Source organism: Xenopus laevis, chromosome 1L (assembly GCF_017654675.1).
Source record: "Xenopus laevis strain J_2021 chromosome 1L, Xenopus_laevis_v10.1, whole genome shotgun sequence".
NCBI lineage: Eukaryota > Metazoa > Chordata > Amphibia > Anura > Pipidae > Xenopus > Xenopus laevis.
Window position 1 is genome coordinate 88,667,430 of NC_054371.1, and position 22,996 is coordinate 88,690,425.

The 22,996-nt window shown below is 38.0% G+C and overlaps 1 protein-coding gene across 3 annotated transcripts in view; it reads left to right on the plus strand.

The window, feature by feature from the left end:
* rbpms.L (RNA binding protein with multiple splicing L homeolog) overlaps positions 1 to 22,996 on the plus strand; it is a 137,726-nt gene that overhangs the window by 52,455 nt on the left and 62,275 nt on the right. For all 3 annotated transcript variants that reach the window (XM_041574877.1, XM_018242389.2, NM_001090008.1), the window contains 3 exon segments: positions 167 to 244; positions 3,546 to 3,584; positions 5,689 to 5,751. In XM_041574877.1, the coding sequence (XP_041430811.1) occupies positions 167 to 244; positions 3,546 to 3,584; positions 5,689 to 5,751 (180 nt within the window).

The window sequence follows — 22,996 nt, forward strand, 5'->3', positions numbered from 1 at the left end:
CTACATTAAATCATAAACTTGGATCAAACTCTATACGAGGAATGACATGTTACAGCATGCAAGTTGGAGCACTGCATTGTCAGTGACAACTGTAAAGATTCAAGTCTAAAATAAATGGTTTCCTCTGTCTGTAATATCTAAAGTTTGCTTATTTTTCTCTTTTAAGGTGAGGACGCTTTTTGTCAGTGGCTTGCCTTTAGATATCAAACCTCGGGAGCTCTACTTATTATTCCGACCATTTAAGGTATCGTATAAAGCATTAATCAAAATAATGTTGCACTGGGAGTTGAAGGGAGCCATATCTATGCAATAATGTTACAAATAGGATGCATTTGGTTGAATCATATGTAAAACTAGCAAATAAGAGCCTTCATTTTAATGCTCATTGATATAAATGCAAATAACTTGAGTAAACATAATAATAATGTAATTATTCACCATCATATGCCAGTTCAGGGCAGGGGTGTTTGCAGTTAAATGAGTTGGAAAACCGAACCTGGTTAGGGTGAGAAGGGCTAAAAGGAGTCAAAAGCCCTTCACTAGCATTTTACATGCAAAGTGAGCAAACACTTGTAACACAACTGTAAAATTGTGCACTGTGTTAAATCAGGTACTGAAGAGCAACTGTAAAAAAGCCCCTCTTAAATATGTAGGGGGCACATTTACTAAGCTCGAGTGAATGATTAGAATAAAAAAAACTTCGAATTTCGAAGGTTTTTTTTGGGCTACTTTGACCATCGAATTGGCTACTTAGACCTTCGACTACGACTTAGAATCGAACGATTCGAACTAAAAATCGTTCGACTATTCGACCATTCGATAGTCGAAGTACTGTCTCTTTAAAAAAAACTTCGACCACCTACTTTGCCACCTAAATCCTACCGAGATACAATGTTAGCCATAGGCTTTTTAGGCAATTTGTGATCGAAGGAAAATCTTCGATCGATGGATTAAAATCGATCAAACGATTTTTCCTACAATCGTTCGAATGAACGAATTGTGGTATATCCTTCGACTTCGATATTTGAAGTCGAAGGATTTTACTTAGACGGCCGAATATCGAGGGTTAATTAACCCTCGATATTCGACCAATAGTAAATGTGACCCTAGTTGTCTGGTATCTGGCATAAAGATGCCTGTTGGTTTTAATAACATGGAAAAACATGGAAAATACCCCCAAATTGTTTTCTGTTAAACATAGCATGTCAGCATAATCCAGGCAAATACAGCAAATTGTTAGCCCTGTTATAGTTACTGCTTTGTCCAGTGTCGGACTGGCCCACGGGGATACCAGGAAAACGCCCGGTGGGCCAAGGTGTCAGTGGGCCCTCCTGCTTCAAAACATTTGCATATTTCATGGCCATTACCTATTTCTATGAGAACAAAGAAACTAAATATATGGAATAATAGATTATAGTATGTAAAGAAAAGAGACTAGCAGAATGGAGGTTGCATGAGGAGAGGAATTATAATAGTACTGAGAGTGGGCACCTGATCTAAGATTTTTGGGTGGGCCCCTGGTGTAGCAGTCCAACACTTGCTTTGTCCATGGGATAAGAGACCTCATTGTGTGTTGAAAATATACACAATGTTTGTATGCACACAATCTCCACTCCTCATCCTACATCTTATTTGACTAAATCCATTCCCTGCCCCTAGTGTCTCACCTTTTTCCAAGTCCCCATCCTCTATACCAGGGGTCCCCAACCCTTTTTACCTGTGAGCCACATTCAAATGTAAAAAGAGTTGGGGAGCAACAAAAGCATGAAACAAGTCCTGGAGATGCCAATGAAGTGCTGTGATTGGCTATTTGGTATGTATCCTATGTGGACTGGCAGTCTACAGGAAGCTCTGTTTGGCAATACACCTGTTTTTTATGCCACCAAAACTTGTATCCAAGTCAGAAATTCAAAAATAAGCACCTGCTTTGAGGCCGCTTAATGCAACATCCATAGTGTTGATAAGCAGCCACTGGTTGGGGATTACTGCTCTATACCTACACATGTTTTCCAGCCTTTGCACTAAGCTCTGCAGCCTGCCAACATTAATCCTCCTCAATCACCTCCTACTCAGTGCCTACTTCCAAACACTGCCATACATCTAGCATCTTCCTTCTGTACATCTATAACCTTCTCTGTAGCTTTTTGCCTTATACCCACAGCCTCTCTCTCTCACTTTATACTCACAGTATCTATATCATTACTGACAATTTTCCTTCTGAGACTATACCATCCACATCTGCATAACTACAGTGTGCCAGGCCCCCCTGCAAAAAAATTTTCGGAGCACTGCACTACCCAACCTGCCCACCCGTCTTCACCGGCCAAAGGTAATATAATGGCTGGGGAGGGGGGTGTTTAAAGTAGCTGTTGAGGAAGCAGACCCTGTGGTTCAGGCCCCCTGTATCACTGGGGCCCCCTGCGACTGTGGGGTCTGCTTCCTCTATAGTTACGCCACTGACCATCCAATGCCTGTCTCTATACCAATCACTTCCCTTTAAACCCTTTTAAATGCAAATTCATATTTCAGCTTGACCATGGCATTAAGCACAGGTTGCCTTTCAGACTACATTATGTCATGATGTCATTTGAGCTAGAGTCCTTGTTCACACTTGCAATATGCCTTTAGTCTGAAGCCTTGTGTGTTATGGAAGCGCAAGAAACACTTTTTACAATATGGGGCAGATTTATCAAGGGTTAAATTTTGAAGTAGAAAAAACTTCGAAATTCGACCATCGAATAGAATCCTCCGACAATCGAAGTCTGAGGATTTTATACATCGTACAATCGTATTCCGATCGTAGTATGATCGTACTCCAATCGTACTTCGAATCGAACGATTTGAACGATTTTATCGTATGATCGTACGATTTTCCCAAAAAATCCTTTGACTTAAAAAACTTAGCAAAACACACAGGAGGTCCCCCATAGGCTAAACAGCAATTCGTCAGGTTTAAGTTGGCGAAGTATTGAAGTCGAAGTTTTTTTAAAGAGACAGTTCTTCGATTATCGCATAGTCGAACGATTTTTACTTTGAATCGAAATCGAAGTAAATTCGAAGTCGTAGTATCCTATTCGATGGTCGAAGTATCCAAAGAATTACTTTGAATTTCAAATTTTTTTACTTCGAAAATTCCCTCAAATTCACTTCGACCCTTGATAAATCTGCCCCTAAGTGTAGTAGGCATGTGAAATATTCTTCCTTCATGTCTAAACCACTAGCCATTTTTAACAGGAGAAATGTATTTGATGCACAGTGTGTAAAGAGAAAAACATGAATGCAAATAAGCAAAACAAAATAATCAGTTGTAATGCTAATCACTATTTTATAAAATCATGAATGATTGCAATGTCAGTATGCCCATTTCAGACAGTGATATCATACAGGTTACTAATTTGGGTACAACACCTAAGGTCCACACTCATAATGGAAGTAAATATGTCACCCTGGTAAAATATATTGAAAAATAATAGTTTATCTTACACTTTGTAAATCTGAACACATAATTTTATTTATTAAATAATGCTGTTTTATTATTTTTCCAGGGTTATGAAGGTTCTTTAATAAAACTCACTTCAAAGCAGGTAAGAATATTTTATTTGTAATCCAGCATTATGCTGCTTGTAGAGCTGCCACTGATTCTGGAAAAAAATATCAGACTTGTTGTATATATATATATATATATATAAATATATGTTGCCTTTTTCATGTATAAAATATTCCTTCTAGGCTCTTATTGCATATAACGTTTGCTTATTTTTGTAGGTGAAGGCAATGGGGGTGATCACATGAATCCAAGGCATATGCACTTCTCACAGAAAGCATAAAAAGTACAGCTTCATCAAAATTTAAATTACCCACCATTTTAAAAAATAAAACACTCACATTAACTCAAAAGTGAACAGAGGAAAATACATTTTATGCACAGAGAAAAGGAAGCTAATAATGAGGATCACTACGTGAGCATGTACACCATCAGGCATACATTTATAATATATTGCATCATTTGTGGACCCCCACTATGCACGGCACTTGTATAATTGTTATAAAATATTTTCAGCAATAACTAATAGTTATTACAACCAGTTAATTAAAACATCTTCCTGCTTTCATTTTAACAGCAAACGCAATTTGATATGTGAAAATGTTTATAACATTTATAACAGGACCTCTCCTATTCAGATTCAAGTCTCTCATTCAAATCAATGCATAGTTGCTAGGGTAATTGGGACCCTAGCAACCAGATTGTGGAAATTGCAAAATGGAGAGCTGCTGAATAAAAAGCTAAATAATGCAAAAAACACAAATAATAAAAAATGAAATTATCTCAATATCACTCTCTACTATATCACACTAAGGGGCCGATTCACTAAGGGTCGAATTTCGAAGTTAAAAATACTTCGAAATTCGACCCTCGGATTGAAATCCTTCGACTTCGAATATCGAAGTCGAAGGATTTAGCGCTAATCCTGCGATCGATCGATCGAAGGATTTTCCGTTCGATCGAACGATTAAATCCTTCGAATCGAACGATTCGAAGGATTTTAATCCAACGATCAAAGGAAAATCCTTCGATCAAAAAATCACAGGCAAGCCTATGGGGACCTTCCCCATAGGCTAACATTGACTTCGGTAGCTTTTAGCTGCCGAAGTAGGGGGTCGAAGTTTTTTTTAAAGGGGAAGTACTTCGACTATCGAATGGTCGAATAGTCGAACGATTTTTCGTTCGATTCGTTCGATTTCGTTCGAATTCGAACGAATTTAACCAATTCGATGGTCGAAGTACCCAAAAAATACTTCGAAATTCGAAGTATTTTTCATTCGAATCCTTCACTCGAGCTTAGTGAATCAGCCCCTAAAAGTTAAATCAAAGGTGAACAACCCCTTTAAAGAGAGGTAAAAGCCTGATATCTGTCTCAATGCAGGGAATATTTCAGTGACCACCCCCAAATAACTGTAAATAAACAGCTAAAGACAATGCACTCAGCTTGGTATACTCTTATTCATTATGCATATTGAAGGGAAACTCACGAATCATGGCATTCAGTCTAGGTGCAATGGATTGTAAATGTGACATCATTAAAACAAGAAACTTTAGCAGTACTGTGCTTCTAAACCCCAGTAGCCAAAGACCACCAACAGTGCAGGTTTTCAACAGTCCTCACACAGTTGCAACATATTAAGCAGTGTTAAGGAATCGTGAAAAGTTCCTCTGTGTTTATCCTGTTCTCATGGGTTTGTGTAATGACATGCTGAAAACCTAACACTGTTAAACAGGCCCTACGGGACAAATTTGGTATACAATGCAGACCCTACTTCATCCTGCTTGCTGACTCTTTAAAACAATTTCAGGAGACTGAGCTACAAAATAGATCTATCTTTGATGAAACTGATATAGAATGTAAGAAGAATTTCATTGGCGCACAGGAGTTGCAGTAGCAGGGCAAGCCCTTGCAATTTTATTATGAGCTGTGCAACGTTTCGGGGGGACACGCCCCTTTGTCAAGCATGAAATTCTTCTTACCTGTATTGTGAGGTGGCAGATTCCTCTATCGCTGGGCACCAGGATAAGAATCTTTGGGTTTGTGTGGTGTGCGGCTTCTCCAAAGCTCTTCTGGACTGATATAGAATGTGCCATGCCTTTTAAAACAGTCTATAATAAATAATGTTACCTTTTCTTTTGACCAGCCAGTAGGTTTCGTTAGTTTTGACAGTCGATCAGAAGCTGAAGCAGCCAAGAATGCATTAAATGTAAGTTGCATTTTTTGATGTCTGTACTAATACTGTAACAATCCATGTATTTTTTTGTCCATGCAACTATCTAACTAACTTTATAAGTGTGAAGAACATGTAAAATAGGTAGGTCATCTTCATTTGAAATTTTAGTATGATAAAGACAATAGCATTTTAAAATAAGATTTATATTTTTTATTTTTTGTTGCTTCTGAGTTACTGAACTTTATACTTTGCAGCCCCCATACTTGGAATTTCAATGGCTACATGGTTGCTAGGAATAAGTCAATCTATAACATATTAAAAGTTAATGTAAAAGTGAACATTCCCTTTAATCATCTGCCAGTAATGGGGTCATGTAATAAAAGGCTCAATGTTTGCACCTGGTCATGTAACTTGTAGCAATCAGCATTTTGCCTTTCATAGAAAGTACTAGTAAATGCCATAAGTTATGAGACACACATAAGTGTCATTTACATTTTCTGTGCAGGGAATGGTTATATAATAAACCAAACATTTGCAGGTAAGATTATGTTAAAAAATGTAATGTAATGATAAGGCGAATATGAAGCTTTTGAAGCCCTAATTAATATTCTGTATATTTGTCCACTATATGGAGAAAGTTGCACAGCATATTAAGGTAATGTATATTATTATTAAAATGTATTTACAAAACGCCAACATAATGCGCAACATTGTACAATAAATTGATGTGTCAATGAATCATACAAGAATACATGCAAAAATAACTAATAACTAATACAAAAAGGTAAAGAGCACTGTGCCCTAAAGAAATTACAATCTAAGATATGAGAGAAACACATGGCCATATGCCTCTTGGGAGCACAGATATACGATCCTTTATCTGAAAACCATTATCCAGAAAGCTGTGAATTACAGGAAGGTTATCTCCCATAGAGTCCATTTTAATCATATTTCTAATTTTTAAAAATTCTATATTATCTTTGTAATGATAAAACAGTACCATACCTTGAACTTGATCCTAACTAAATTGCATGAATCCATATAGGTGGTAAAACAATCCTATTGGGTTTATTTAAAAGTTTAAATGATTCTTAGCAAACTTAAGTTATGGAGAACCAGTTCACACAAAGACACCTTATTCAGACATCCCCAGGTTCCAAGTATTCAGGATAATAGATGCTGTACCTGTACCATAATGGTGCTTAAAGCACAAATGTTGCAATTACAGTGATACATGGAAGGCGTCATGATTGTAGCAATAGAAGTGTCCTTGGCATAGTGCACTCTACTGAGCTATGCATCTTGGTATATTAAAACATGTCCTGCAGCTAAATAAGGTTCTGAACTTAGTAACACATTTATTAATTAAACATACTAGAACACAGAAGTTCTATAAAATTGTTTCCTAATAATTGGAGCCAGTAGTGATGATTTTTTAACGTATTGAGTCTGTTCTGCAGGTTTGCATCAGATTTGCATTTTAGGGATCTATCTGTAGGATTGTGCTTGACCTCTGACATACTGTTGGTGAGTTATAGTTGAGGGGTCATAAGTGGTCACAGCTGACCTGTCTTCTCTCAGACTTTGGGAACTAACTCATCATCATCATCATCATTTTTTTATATAGCGCTGTCAAGATACGCAGTGCTTTACTGCAGTTATAGCAAACAGGGAATAAATGGTGGATAACAGACAAGGATTACAGAGTACAATAGGGTTTACAAACTAAAAGGTTAGGGTACACTTGAGACATTAGGATTGTATAAACACTTTGTCATTTTTGATACAGCAATGATTAATTAAGGTACATCGAATAGGCCTCTTTAAACAGATGGGTCTTTAAGGAGCGCTTGAAAGTTTGGAAGGAAGGAGAAAGTCTGACAGCTTGTGGCAGAGAGTTCCAGAGAAAAGCAGAAGCCCGAGAGAAGTCTTGTAGATGAGAATGGGCAGAAGTGACCAGAGGAGAAGTGAGGCGAAGATCAGAAGCAGAGCGTAGGTTTCGTGAAGGAGTGTATTTGGAGATTAGAGATGAAATATAGGGAGGGGTTTCATTATTAAGGGCCTTGAATGTGAGTGTAAGTAATTTGAATTTGATTCTAGAAGAGATTGGGAGCCAGTGAAGGGACATACATATGGGAGCAGCTGATGTTGAGCGGCGAGCTAGATGAATGAGTCTAGCGGCCGCGTTTATAATAGATTGGAGTTGTGAAAGGTGACTTGTTGGAATACCTGTGAGGAGTAAGTTGCAGTAATCAAGGCGGGAGATGATGAGAGACTGAATCAGTGTTTTAGTTGATTCTGAACTGAGATAGGGTCGTATTCGAGCAATGTTGCGCAGTTGAATACGGCAAGATTTTGCAAGTGTTTGAATGTGTGGTGAAAAAGACAGATGAGAGTCTAAGATGACTCCTAGGCAGCGTGCCTGTGTGGTAGAATGAAAGGTGGTGTTGTTTACGGTGAGTGATATCTGAGGGACAGGGGAAGATCTTGGAGGAAATATGATGAGTTCTGTTTTAGAAAGGTTCAGTTTCAGGTGGCGCTGTGACATCCAGGAGGAGACAGCAGAGAGACAGTCTGTGACTTTGGAAAGGATAGCATTAGAAAGATCAGGAGTAGACAAGTAGAGTTGGGTGTCATCAGCATAAAGGTGATACTGAAGTCCAAATGACTGAATGAGTTTTCCTAGTGAAGTTGTATAGAGCGAGAACAGCAGGGGGCCAAGAACAGAGCCTTGAGGAACTCCAACAGAGAGTGGGAAAGTAGTAGAAGTAGAATTAGAGAAGGAAACTTTAAAGGAACGGTCAGACAGATAAGATGTAAACCATGAAAGAGCAGTGTCCCGAATGCCAGATGAGTGTAGAATGTCAAGGAGGAGTGTGTGGTCAACTGTGTCAAAGGCTGCAGAGAGATCTAGAAGGATTAGAATGGAATAATGACCTTTAGACTTTGCCAATAGAAGATCATTGGTTACTTTGGTGAGTGCAGTTTCAGTCGAGTGTGATGGGCGGAAGCCAGATTGCAAGGGGTCGAGGAGGGAGTTGTGAGTGAGATGCTGGATCAGGCGTTTGTAAACAAGCCTTTCTAGTAATTTGGATGCGAATGGAAGAAGGGAGACCGGTCGATAGTTAGTGGGAGAGCTGGGATCAAGGGAAGGTTTTTTGAGGATAGGAGTGATTAGTGCTTGTTTGTATAATGATGGAAAGGTACCAGTAGAGAGTGAAAGATTAAATAGGTGGGTAAGTGCAGGAGAGAGTGTATCAGAGATTGGGTGGTTTGGAGGACATAGTAGATATTAGATAAGAGAAGTATTGTTCTTTGGCTAATGATAGAGCTCGGTTATAGCAGGAGAGCATGAATTTGAAGTGGATGAAGTCAGGATCAGTTTGTGACTTTCTCCACCGTCGCTCAGCTGATCTACTACATCTTCTGAGGTACCGTGTTACACTAGTGTGCCAGGGTTGGGGTTTAGCTGGCCGGCTGTGACGGGTGGTAGAAGGTGCAAGGGAGTCAAGTGCTGTTGAAAGGGCATCGTTGTAAAGAGAAGCTGCCATATTGGGACAGGAGAGAGTATTAATATGAGATATGGATTGTGCTGATACTGTTGATAATTGTTGTGGTTCAAAGGCATTAAGGTTTCTGTACGTGTGGGTAGAGAGAGATGGTTGTGAAGGTGCAGGTGAAAGCAGTATCTGAAAGGAGAGTAGATGATGGTCAGACAGAGGGTAGGGAGAGTTAATTAAGTTGGATCGGCAGCATGAGTGGCAGAATATAAGGTCAAGAGCATGACCCTCGATGTGGGTAGGTGAGTCGGTCCACTGAGAGAGAAGTTTAGAGGTGGCAGCAGAAGCAGAGTTGTCAATGGGGATGTTGAAGTCCCCTAAAATGAGAGCAGGTGTCTCACTGGAGAGAAAAAATGGAAGCCAGGCAGCAAAGTAATCCAAGAAGGTGGAGTAGGGACCTGGGGGGCGATATATGACAGCAACACGCAGAGAGATTGGAGAAAACAAACGTATGCTGTGGACTTCAAAAGAAGTGAAGGAGAGAGAAGTCGGTGTAGGTAGATTTTGAAACCTACATTTGGGGGAGAGAAGAAATCCCACCCCACCGCCATGACGGCCATCCGGTCTAGGAGTGTGAGTAAGTGAGAAGCCTCCATAGCAGAGGGCAGCAGGTGAAGCGGTGTCCGAGGGGGAGAGCCATGTTTCAGTGATTGCAAGAAGGTTAAGGGATTTAGCTATAAAGAGGTCATGGACTGCTGTTAGTTTATTGCAGATTGACCGTGCATTCCAGAGGGCACATGAGAAAGGCAGGGAGGGTGTTGGTTTTATGTGAATTAGGTTTGCAATATTAGAAGTGCGTAAAGTCTGAGAGACTGGAAAAGACCTTGTTGAATGCCTGAGAGTAGGAATAAGTGAGGGTACAAATGAGTGAGTTGGACCAGGGTTTGGGGAGATATCCCCAGCTGCAAGTAACAGTAATAATGAGAGTGAGACAAGGTGTGACCTAGATTTGACAGTGCGAGCAGTGTATTGTTTGATGGGATGTGAGGGGATAATAGATTTAACAATACAAGATAGTGTGCTTAGATTGAGAGAGGGTGATGGGAGCAGTGAAGAGGAGATTTCAATTTCAGGATAGTTTGATGGATGTTGAAGTGCAGAGGATATATGCAGAAGTATAGAGGAGAGAGAGAAAAAGAAGGCAATCAGATTAAACATAGTTGGACAGTATAATCCGGTTTATCTTGTTGATAGAAGAATTGTTGAGCAGTGATGTCCAGTGTTTGCTTGGAGATTCCAGTCCAACTCTGATCCAACTGCTGTCCAACTCTGTCTAACTCTATATGTTGTACTTAAACTTTCTGTACTTTAACTTGATGGACTTAAGTTTTTAAATCTGCCATGGCTCTCCTGCCATGCTCACCCCTGCTATGCTTCCCCTAGAATGAATGTCCTGATATACAGCAAGAGGGTCACATGGGTGAGGGCCAGCAATTGATTAATTAAGACAAGTTAAAGACAGAAGAATCTCTGAGTCTGGTTATCTAACTAAAGATATTTCCAAACTGTGACATTACATCTCTGTGGAATTAGAATTCTTTAGGTTGTCCCAAGGATGTAAAAAAGGATACTGCACCCCAAAAAGCAACTATGGTGCCTTGCTTATATTTTTTTACATTATTTCTCAGCAAAGTACAGGTATGGGAGACATTACCAGTGACCTGAAGTTTTCTGGATAAGGGGTCTTCCCTTACCAAGGAGCACCATGACTTAAGGAGACACTAACCCCAACTAGAAGGGTCCCACTGCGCCCCCTAGTTCTCTATAGAAGTTGAAAAAAACATAATTACAGATGGAAACCAGTTCAACTATGAGAATTCTTACAGAATTACAGATGCAAGAGAATCGACTAATGAGAATTATGATTCCCAGCACTAGGTCATCCATCCTGCTCTTATCTTACATAGAGATTATTGTATCATTATTTTTTTATTTCATTATATTACACTGGAATCGGACATGGGGAGGAAGGAAAAACTTGTTCAGTCCTGGGCCCTGGAGAGCTGAGGAAACATTTATTGAGCAAAATTACTTTAAGAATACCCTGATGTTGCTGGACTAAAAGCAAATCAAATCAAAGATTTTTTTAAAAATGGCATTTAATTATTAGGTATTCTTTAGTCTGTCATCCTGTGAATGCAAAGCAAATATTGACTCATTCCGTAGTTGATTAATTCTATCCACTTCAATGGACAAATTCTTTGGGCCACGTCAGTTTTGGCAATTGCTCCTGTCTTAGGAACATCTCGTTGCAATGTCAGTTTATTCCAGAATCTGAGCCTTACAAATATCACTTACTCTCCTGGAAGACAGTAATTGTGATTTTTGGCCAACATTCCTGCACACGTCCTGCCCACAATTGCTTGCAGGTGCCTTTTTTTTTTTTGCGTCAGCACAACATTTGATGAATTCTTAAAAGAAAATAATCAAAGGTGTTGTGAAAGGCCTTATAATATGGGTAATTTTTCACTTAACGCAATGGTTGAATGTTGTGATGTATTTGTGGCCTGTAATAGTATATAAAACTAGGGAAAATGCTGTATATATAAAAGCGGTTTATATAAATGAAATGATTTCTTTTCATTTGATATTTAATGGTTTAATAAGTGGAGCAAACTACATTTGCCCTTGATATTTCTTCAAGGAAAAATATACCTGGCTATAAGTAGGAAAGTTTAATTTTGTTTGTTTTCCTTTAGCTAAACAGAATGCTGTCATAGCATATTAAATCCACAGAGCACTTTACCAAAAATGTTTTTCAGGAGTGGGAGCTCCTCCTGAAAGTATCTCTATTAATAGCAAAGCAAAGCAATCTGTGTGTTGTCCAGAGTGTCAATGTGTTGTGTGTGTTGTGCTGTTACACATGCAGAGTATTATGAATGGCTCTGACAAAATCATATCACACCAGCTTATGTGGCGACATTGTACAGTCCAAAGTATGTGGTCCCTGTATAAATCATTTGAGCTGCCACTATGTGCCCATCCCTCCTAATAATTCCACCTAAACAGTTGGGATGTCAATATACCACACGCCTGATCTGCCCCAACCACCCACTTCCCCCCATTTCTTGATGGGTTCATGCATTATGTCTGTCTCATCCTGAATAGGAACACTTGTGCAGTAGGACATATCTTAAAAATTCATATAGGCAAGGCAGTGTGAAGTGTTTTTTCTCTGCTTTCAACTTTTATCATTCTTTAGTAACTATCCTTTGTATAGTTCATTTAATTGGTTTATAAGTGTTCATATATGCTTCCCTTATATGAACTATATGAGGTATAATATGTATCAAGAGCAAAAAGATCAGACATTTTCCATACATTTTTAGGCAGCCAATTAAAGTTCTCCCAACCTCATCTTGACCAGTTTTTCCATTTAACACAATTTTCCCCAAGGCTTCTTTGGTAATTATCTTGTTTCTGTAACAGGGCCATGACATTCCTAAAATAAACAAGGTTGCATTTTGTTTATGATGTCGACATTAATGAAAAATAGCCTGCTTTAAAGCACTAGATGTGTTTTCATTTCAGATTATCTTTCTTTCAAGATGTTTGCTCAATATATAGCTAAAACAGAGTGTACCGTTAAGACTAAATTGTGCACACTAGATCATACCTTGTAAGTACATGTATCTGTACTGCAAACATTCCATGCCTGTGCCAGACCTAGCACTGAAAAGTCAATGGATGTGCTTTTATGGAATGTTTCTACAAACATCTTGTACCTGTCTCTTCTCATCCTATCCACAGGCCTCTCTTTCCCATTAACCTCTAAATCCCTGCTGTTTATCTCTGCAGTCTGTTGTTAATGGCAAGCTAAAAAGAAGAGCTCATTGCTATTAAAAACAGAGTTACATGAAAGAACACAAGTTAATAAATCAGTTGGGAGTGATAAGCAGTTTTATGAAAAAGCTTGGAATGAAAGAAAGGCAAAATGTTTGTTTACAGCTAACATTAAACAAAACCTAGTGTTTCTGTAGGACAATTACCTAATTTACATGGATGGACATTCAGGCTAACTGGCCCTGTATTTATTTATACCCTCAAAGTCATAAACCAATATATCTCAGTATTTGCAGGATAATTCTCAGGGCCACAGGGGCAGACTTACAAAAAAGGTTACTGGCTGCCAAGTGGACCTGTCGCCCAGACACTAAGGGGCTGATTCACTAAGCTCGAGTGAAGGATTCGAATGAAAAATACTTCGAATTTCGAAGTATTTTTTGGGTACTTCGACCATCGAATTGGTTAAATTCGTTCGAATTCGAACGAAATCGAACGAATCGAACGAAAAATCGTTCGACTATTCGACCATTCGATAGTCGAAGTACTTCCCCTTTAAAAAAAACTTCGACCCCCTACTTCGGCAGCTAAAAGCTACCGAAGTCAATGTTAGCCTATGGGGAAGGTCCCCATAGGCTTGCCTGTGATTTTTTGATCGAAGGATTTTCCTTCGATCGTTGGATTAAAATCCTTCGAATCGTTCGATTCGAAGGATTTAATCGTTCGATCGAACGGAAAATCCTTCGATCGATCGATCGCAGGATTAGCGCTAAATCCTTCGACTTCGATATTCGAAGTCGAAGGATTTCAATTTGAGGGTCGAATTTCGAAGTATTTTTAACTTCGAAATTCGACCCTTAATGAATCTGCCCCTAAAAGTCCTTTTCAAATTAAACATGAAATCAAATTTCTATTTTTTCTTACAGCATGCATAGCTGTTGTAAGCTGTCAATCAAATATTGGGTGCCCCTCCTCTATGCCTTAGGCATAGAGGTGGGGCAGACAATTATTTTCACTTTCTAGATAAGTGTCTACAAAATGGCTCCTGAGGAAAACAAGATTCAAATAATTTATATAGGGTAATTAGACTTTACTTTGCGTGATTAATGTGATAAAATAGGATTTTGAATAATTTTTTTGGGTGACGGGTCCCCTTTAAGTTCGTTTGTGGGGAGAGGATTAGTTTTACTCACTAACTTTTTCTCACTCATTCTCTCTTCGACCTAGAAATGGTGAGAAGTGGTGCAAGTGGCCAAATAGCAGCAAAAAAACTATTTTGTTTTGTGCCTTGTGGACTACTTATGATTGTAGGTTTTACTTTTCACATGTGGTTTTCTACATACCGTTTGTACTATATTAAAAATGTGTACACCTTGAGTTTTCATGACCTTTCCTTTGCAGAGCCAGTAGAAGAAAAAACAATATATTCCCCTTCCTTTTCACTGTAACAGTGTTATCAGAAATAATAAATAAGGCAGAGTTCAAGGAAAAAGGGGATATTTACTAGAAGTTAAACATTACTTCCTCTGCCTCCATTGTTGCCCTATGGCCAGGGTCTTACATTATAATTTCACCTACATTTTTATTTTTAATGTAACTTTTATACTTTACAGTAGAATCAGGTATGTTTGTGTAAAAAAAAAAAAAAATGTATACATTTATTTCTGTATGCACTTTCACGTTAGCCCAGCTGAAGATGATTCGATGGTAAGGAAAACCTTGTTGGTCAACTCACCATGTATCATTTTATCTGTTGACTTTGAAATATACTTACCTCAAGTAATCTGACAGAACAGCCCACAGGCCATTTGCATGTTCAGTTCATTGGCTTACATGATATTGCACCTCTGCTGAGAGATCTGATAGATCAGCCTGCAGACCAGTCCATTGGATCAGTGTGTTTTGGTTGTGCACTTTGTTAATGTGTTACATTTACATATCTGGTCAGTCTTTTGGATATCTCACATCTTGAATTGGTGTAGATGGATAGACAATGAAGTTGTGTTTATTGATAGACTGATAGTCTCTAAGGGAGCTAGAACACGGGCAGATTCGGGGAGATTTAGTCGCCTGGCGATTAATCGCCTCTTCTGCAGGGCGACAATCTCCCCAAACTGACTTTGCCGCACCTGCCGCCTGCTATAATGACAACGCTAGCGCCAATGCACTGGCGGCACTTTGATTTCCGAAGTCGCTCGAAGTTGCCTCACAAGGAAACTTCGGAAATCAAAGCGCCGCGAGTGCATTGGCGCTAGCGTTTTGTAATTATAGCAGGCAATCTTCCCGTGTGCTTGAGGCCTTAAGAATACAATATGAGATAAAAGAACTCTGTGATGTAGAGAGAACATGTAGTGATTCGCAGATACAAAATCACCCTAAGGAAAATTCTAGACCTTACCTTAGAGACTGTTTTTCCAGTTCAGTTGTTTAAAGACTGTTTTTCCAGTTCAGTTGTTTAAATCTTTAAAATGTAATGTTCCTGTCTCTGGTGTTTCACTCTGGCAGTTCCTTAATCCAGGTGCAGATTCTGAACTATTGCAATTTGCTACACTAATTAATAAATTTCTCAGAAGCAACTGTGCAATGTTAGCAACTATTGTATCAATAGTTTCAGCATAGAAAATGGCATTTATTCATACTTTTTGAAGAAACAGTTATCTGTGATAGGTATATTAGGGGTTTCTGTGTTATGTGGGCCTCTTTATCAAAGTTCCTCCTTAAAGGACCAGTAACATCAAAACATTTTTTAAAAAAATTTGTTAGTATACATAGAAAAAAAACACCAAGATTATGTTCTACAGAGCTATCTGCTGAGTTTTTTGTCCTTTGAATGGCTGCCCCTTGACTACACATCAGCTTTATTTATATAAACAATAGTAGTGTTTCTGAAGTAAACCCACCAGTTTTACACTTGTTTTTTGATGTTACTGTTCCTTTAATGATTCTGCTCAGCAGATGTATCAAATGTATCAATTTAGAACTGTTTACAGCCCCCCCCCCAGGAGCTGCTTTAGAAATACATAAGAAGGTGAAAAATTTAACTTTACACTTTAAACTTGGTATCTGTAAAGCTTGTAAAGGTTATTGGTAGCTTTGTATGAACATCTATATGTCCACTGTATACACCCGTTTATTGACTGTGGAATATGTTGGTGCTTTATAAATACCTGTATTAAGATTAATAAACGTAATAATAATATAAATGTGCATACTATTATATATATAAACCATTGCCTAAATAATAATATATATATATAATAATAATGATAATAGTGGATATTATTATGTCAGCAATTAAAACTACTGCAGGAAAACTCGAGCAAAAAAAGTGATTCCTCAAATGGCTTAATTAAAATGTCCCCATTCAGGTAAAAAATGAAAAGCATGATAGCAAAACATAAAATGTTAACCAAAAACGCCTCCATTGATGCCTCTTTGGGGAAATCCAGATTTACCAGCAAATCTGCAACATATAAGCATATCTTCTGAATTGACCAACAATTTATTTCAACTTTATAAGGTATTTCATCTACTCACTAGGAAAATAAAGAGTTATCAAGAGTGTAACACACAGGAACAGTTAACCTCTCGAGGTTTTGTTATCTTCAACTGAGACATTTTATTCTGGCTAACATTCCTAAGGGTATACTTCCTCCTACAGATCCATTGTCAACACTTTGCCGTGTGGGCTACTCTCAAAGAGGATTAACATCCAGATGGTATTACTTGTTGAATGCAATCGATTTGGAAACACACCCACATACTTATATGAAAAAATGGGAAAATTACCTCCAATATAAGATAGCCTTGCCTAGATGGCAGAGAATGTGGGAAAATGCAACAAAAAGTCCAATATGTACAGTCATTAAAGAAAATATATACAAGCTACAAATGCGATGGTATCACACACCAGCATTGTTACATAGTTAAATTGGGTTGAAAAAAGACAAAGTCCATCAAGTTCAACCCCTCCAAATGAAAACCCAGCATCCATACACACACCCCTCTCTAAATTCTATATACCTATACCTATACTAACTATAGAGTTTAGTATCACAATAGTCTTTGATATTATGTCTGTCCAAAAAAACCATCCAAGCCATTCTTAAAGGCATTAACTGAATCAGCCATCACAACATCACCCGGCAGTGCATTCCACAACCTCACTGTCCTGACTGTGAAGAACCCCCTACGTTGCTTCAAATGAAAGTTCTTTTCTTCTAGTCTAAAGGGGTGGCCTCTGGTACGGTGATCCACTTTATGGGTAAAAAGGTCCCCTGTTATTTGTCTATAATGTCCTCTAATGTACTTGTAAAGTCTAATCATGTCCCCTCGCAAGCGCCTTTTTTCCAGAGAAAACAACCCCAACCTTGACAGTCTACCCTCATAATTTAAGTCTTCCATCCCTCTAACCAATTTAGTTGCACGTCTCTGCACTCCAGCTCATTTATATCCCTCTTAAGGACTGGAGTCCAAAACTGCACTGCATACTCCAGATGAGGCCTTACCAGGGACCTATAAAGAGGCATAATTATGTTTTCATACCTTGAGTTAATGCCCTTTTTTATGCAAGACCTTTATTTGCTTTAGTAGCCACAGAATGACGCTGTCCAGAATTAGACAACGTGTTATCTACAAAGACCCCTAGATCCTTCTCATTTAAGGAAACTCCCAACACACTGCCATTTAGTGTATAACTTGCATTTATATTATTTATGCCAAAGTGCATAACCTTGCATTTATCAACATTGAACCTCATTTTCCAGTTTGCTGCCCAGTTTTCCAACTTAGACAAATCACTCTGCAAAGTGGCAGCATCCTGCATGGAACCTATAGTTAAGCACAATTTAGTATCATCTGCAAAAATAGAAACAGTACTTTCAATGCCCACCTCCAGGTCATTAATAAACAAGTTGAAAAGCAAGGGACCTAGTACAGAGCCCTGTCCTTTATTAACCCTACGAAAAGCTTTCCTACCAATGACGTCAGACTAACTGGCCTATAGTTTTGAGGCTGAGAACAGGATCCTTTTTTTCTCAATGAATCCTGAAAAATTAAGTAAAGAGGTTTGGCAATCACAGAGCTAAGCTCGCTAATTACCCTGGGATGAACACCATCTGGCCCCAGACCTTTGTTAATCTTAACATGTTCTAGTCTCTTTTGAATTTCTTCATGTGTGAACCATGCATCATTAGTTGTATTACTAGAATTGGGACTATTAAGAAGGAAACCTTCACTTACTGATTCCTCATTTGTGTAGACAGATGAAAAATATGAGTTCAGAATCTGCGCTTTATTTTTTTTTCATCAACCAGCTGACCCCCCTCTGATAGTAAGGGAGGGTCCCACCCCTTGGGAGGGGGAGGGTCCCACCCCTTCCTGCTTCATTTTTTTACTATTAACATATATAAAAAATAATTTTGGATTTGTTTTACTGCTTGCTCCAATATCCTTTTCTATAGCAATTTTAGCTTGCCTTATAGCTTCTTTGCATGATTTATTGGCCTCCTTGTACCTTATAAATGATTCGGCTGTCCCAGCTAACTTGAAAGCCTTAAAAGCACGTCTTTTCTTACCCACCTCAACACCGCTTCTATTGGAACCAAAAAGGTTTTGCTTTGCAATGACGTTCCTTGCTTACAAGTGGAATATACTGACAAGTAAATTTATTAAGCAGCATTTTAAAGACTTCCCATTTTTGTTCTGTGTTTAACCCTGTAAAAAGCATTTCCCACTTAATATGTTGCAGAGATGCCCTTATACTGTCAAAGTTTGCACGTCTGAAATTTAGTGTTTTAGTTACTCCCTTATAGAATTGCTTCTGCAACAGAATCTCAAAGGAGACCATGTTATGATCACCATTCCCTAAATGCTCACCCACACAAATGTTAGAAATGAGTTCAGTATTATTAGTTATTACAAGGTCCAAAAGAGAGTTATTCCTAGTACGAGCTGGAATAAAAAAGTTGTCTGGATAATTGAAGTCACCCATAGCAACAACTTGACCCAGCTGTGAAGCCGCTTGTATCTGCAAGAGTAGCTGGGCTGCATAATCGACACTTATACGAGGTGGTTTATAGCATACACCAATGATAATTATTTTTGTTACCTTTTGCCCAGTCAAAATCTCTACCCAGAGTGATTCTACACCCTCACCAGTGCCAGCTATTGTTATTTCTTTAGCACATGGGTTTTATTCAGGCTTTACATACAAACACACTCCTCCACCCTTTTTAATCCCTCTGTCCCTCCTAAAAAGGGTGTAACCATTTAAATTCACAATCCAGTCACATGTTTCATCCCACCAGGTCTCAGTGATACCAATTATATCATAATTTTTAGAGCATGCAATTAATTCTAGGTCTCCCATTTTACCTGACAAACTCCGTGCATTTGCCAGCATACAGCAAAGGTTACTACTTTTACTTTTGAAATTTGCATTACTTAGTGGAGAATTATATGTTAAGTTAGTATTATTCTGTTTTCCTTGTAATAGAGGGACCTCCTTAGCTGGTAAACTGTATGCTCCCTTCACTTCCTCTGAATACCTCCTCTACATGCTGGAGATGCGGTCATGGAGAATGAAACATTTTACACATATTTTGGGACTCTTGGTAAATGGCTGAACAATTGTACTTTTAGCAGATATGCCCAAAGACCCACTGATATTTGTCCTAGGAGATAGGATTCCTAAGCTCAAAAACCCAATACAGAGACTAGCAAACTTTATCCTGTCAGCAGCTAGATGTTGCATAGCCAGCAAATGGAAAGGGACATCCTCACCAACAGAACAAGAATTATTGAACCGGATCCACTATATAAGAAGGATGGATTTTTAACGGCCATACGAAATGATACAGTAGACCAATTTAAAAGCATATGGAATAATTGGGATGTAAATCAGGAAGTAATCTCTAATTGAAATGCTAATACCCCTAACCTAGCCTTTATGTACACTACCAACCAAGTCTATATAGAAATACAAACCACCACTTATTACAAATCCGAAGCTACACCTTATCTCTAGAATTCAGAGACTTGTTTGTGTGTATAGAGCCATATCGAGTTATATGTTAAATGTTTTTATACTATTTTCAAAATCTTGTATAAACAGCCTTATAAGGCCACAAGCTAAAAAAAAAGCAGAGAAAGGCAAACATAATATGAGTATTTGTCAACAGGAGACAACTTTTATTTTTATATCATAATCTGATGTACTTATCAACAAACAATGATATATGATGTCAGTATTCAAAACGCTGTATACTTAAAAAAAATTGTTTAATAAAAATAAAAGAAAAAATTAAAAGCATATATACCTGAAGAAGGGGCATTTATTCCATGACCTCTTGCAGCAAACAGCCTTTCAGACAGGCATGATGAGAACTGGTTGAAACAGACTTAGAAATGGATCAAAGCCTTTAACTTAAATTGGCATATTTAAAAAAGATACATATATGGTATCTGTTATCCAGAAACTCGTTATCCAGAAAGATCAGAATTACAGGAAGTTAAATTCCATTATAAAAATTATATTTCTTTTTTCTGTGTATTAATAAACAAGACACAATTCATTCTTTTTGGAGGAAAACAATCCTATAATTTAATATTTTAATTATAAGTAGACTTAAGGTTTGAAGATCCAAATTACAGAAAGATCCTTTAGATGAAAGGCCTCAAGTCCCGAGCATTCTGGATGACAGGTCTCATACCTGAACATCATTTGTGAGCATTACATATATTCTTTGTAATGTTTATTTAGCTTTATAAACTGATTTCTAGTGTTCAGCGTAACTTAAAATATTTTTACAACACCTTCTTTGTTTATGAACCAATATGAGTATATATTGACAGATGTTTGAATCAGTGCAGTTTTGTATGATTGTGTTTTATTAACCTCTCTGTACATGCATTTGTGTGTGATTTTATTTTGTCTTTTTCCTGTCCCTTATAACCAATGGTGACCAGTAGACAATCTCACATTAATTTCATTTACATTACATTGTTGATTACATTTTCATCCCTGAGGATGTCAAATCTTGAATCTTTTATTGGTGTCCTCACTGTCCTGCTGTGAGTGACAATCTTACAGTGCACCATGGGTTGTAGTCTTTATTCATAGCATATGCCATGGGTCAATGATTGGACATAACAGGAGCCTGTGCAAACCTGTGAGTAAAAGAACTATATCAAAGACCTAGGGGCCGATTTACCAAGGGTCGAATATCGAGGGTTAATTAACCCTCGATATTCGACTGGGAATTAAAATCCTTCGACTTCGAATATCGAAGTCGAAGGATTTAGTGCAGATAGTACGATCGAATGATCGCAGGATTATTCCTTCGATCGAACAATTAAATCCTTCGAATCATTCGATTCGAAGGATTTTAATCCAACGATCGCAGGAATATCCTTCGATCAAAAAAATGTAGGAAAGCCTATGGGGACCTTCCTCATAGGCTAACATTTTGTTCGGTAGGTTTTAGATGGCGAACTAGGGGGTCAAAGTTTTTTTTAAAGAGACAGTACTTCGATTATCGAATGGTCGAATAGTCGAATGATTTTTAGTTCGAATCCTTCGATTCGAAGTCATAGTCGAAGGTCGAAGTAGCCCAAAAAACACTTTGAAATTCGAAGTTTTTTTACTTCGAATCCTTCACTCGAAGTTAGTGAATCGGCCCCTTAATGTGCACTGTCATTTGACAAGTATAATGCTTGACTGTAATTAATAGATGGTGCTGTAGTTTTCGCCTTTGTCACCTAGGCATATTTCTATTTAGAAATGTCTTGTACCAACCGGCTGTTATAATTGGTAACTGCATGACAGCATAACTATACTTGCCTGGCATACCATGAATCTGTAACAGACAACCTTTTATCTCTTTCACTTACTTGTTGAAGGACATAGAGTGTAAGGTATGCCATGAATTCAACATACTATGCTGTACATGTGTTCCTTTCTTACAGTGTAGGTTTATTGTAAATGTTAGGATCTTGCTGTGCTGAAAAACAGCTCTTATACACCACAGTCGTTTTGATATGCATTCCCTTGCAGTGACTTATTTTATGATTTGCACCACATAAGAAACACGTGTTGATGGAGCTAATTCTTTTCTATGTTGCTTGTACTCAGGTTGCAGGTTACACACTGCATATTGCAGTCCAGTGTGTACAAGCAACATACAACAGAAAGATTGTCTTTAACATGTGCATTCCCAGAATCCCATGTGATGGAACATATATAAAAACCATGTATAAGTGCTGTAAGAAAAACTATTTTTTGGTGCTGTAAATCATAGAATCTAGAACACTGAGAGGCTGGTACTTCTGTGTCAGCACCTTACATTTTACAATCTATGTTAGACAGTTATGGTGTTTATTGTGGGTGTTATAGCTGGAGCTTAATAACTGAATATTTTTGCAATGAGCAAAATATTTGTCCTAAGATAGCATATACATTTTTCATAGAACTTTCTGTTTGTATGCAGAAGAAAAGTAAAATACATTCCAGGTTAAAGGTCAAAAACATTTATATTTAGTGGTTCATTTATCGGTTCCAGGAACTTATGATAGTTATCAGTCTGAAAAAATATTACTGACGCTTTAGAATTTAAAAATGTATTTTTCATGCTGGGACGATCCCATCTGCCTCTTTCCTACAGAAAACTTGTCTGGCCACAAACCCAAACTGTCCTCCACCCACTACAAAAAGCAAAGATGCCTGATATGTCTATGAACTAGTTAAAAACTGAATAAAATCTTAGCTTGAACTTTAAAATTATTCTTAAGGAAGATTTGTGAATAATGAGTGCCTGTTAACGTATAAGGTTTATATTTCCTTTATATTGCCCAAGCGGAGATTTGTGTATAAAACCCCTCTCTAAAAAGTCATTAGCTTCAGATTATTGCATTACATTTTGACAATTATAAGCAAT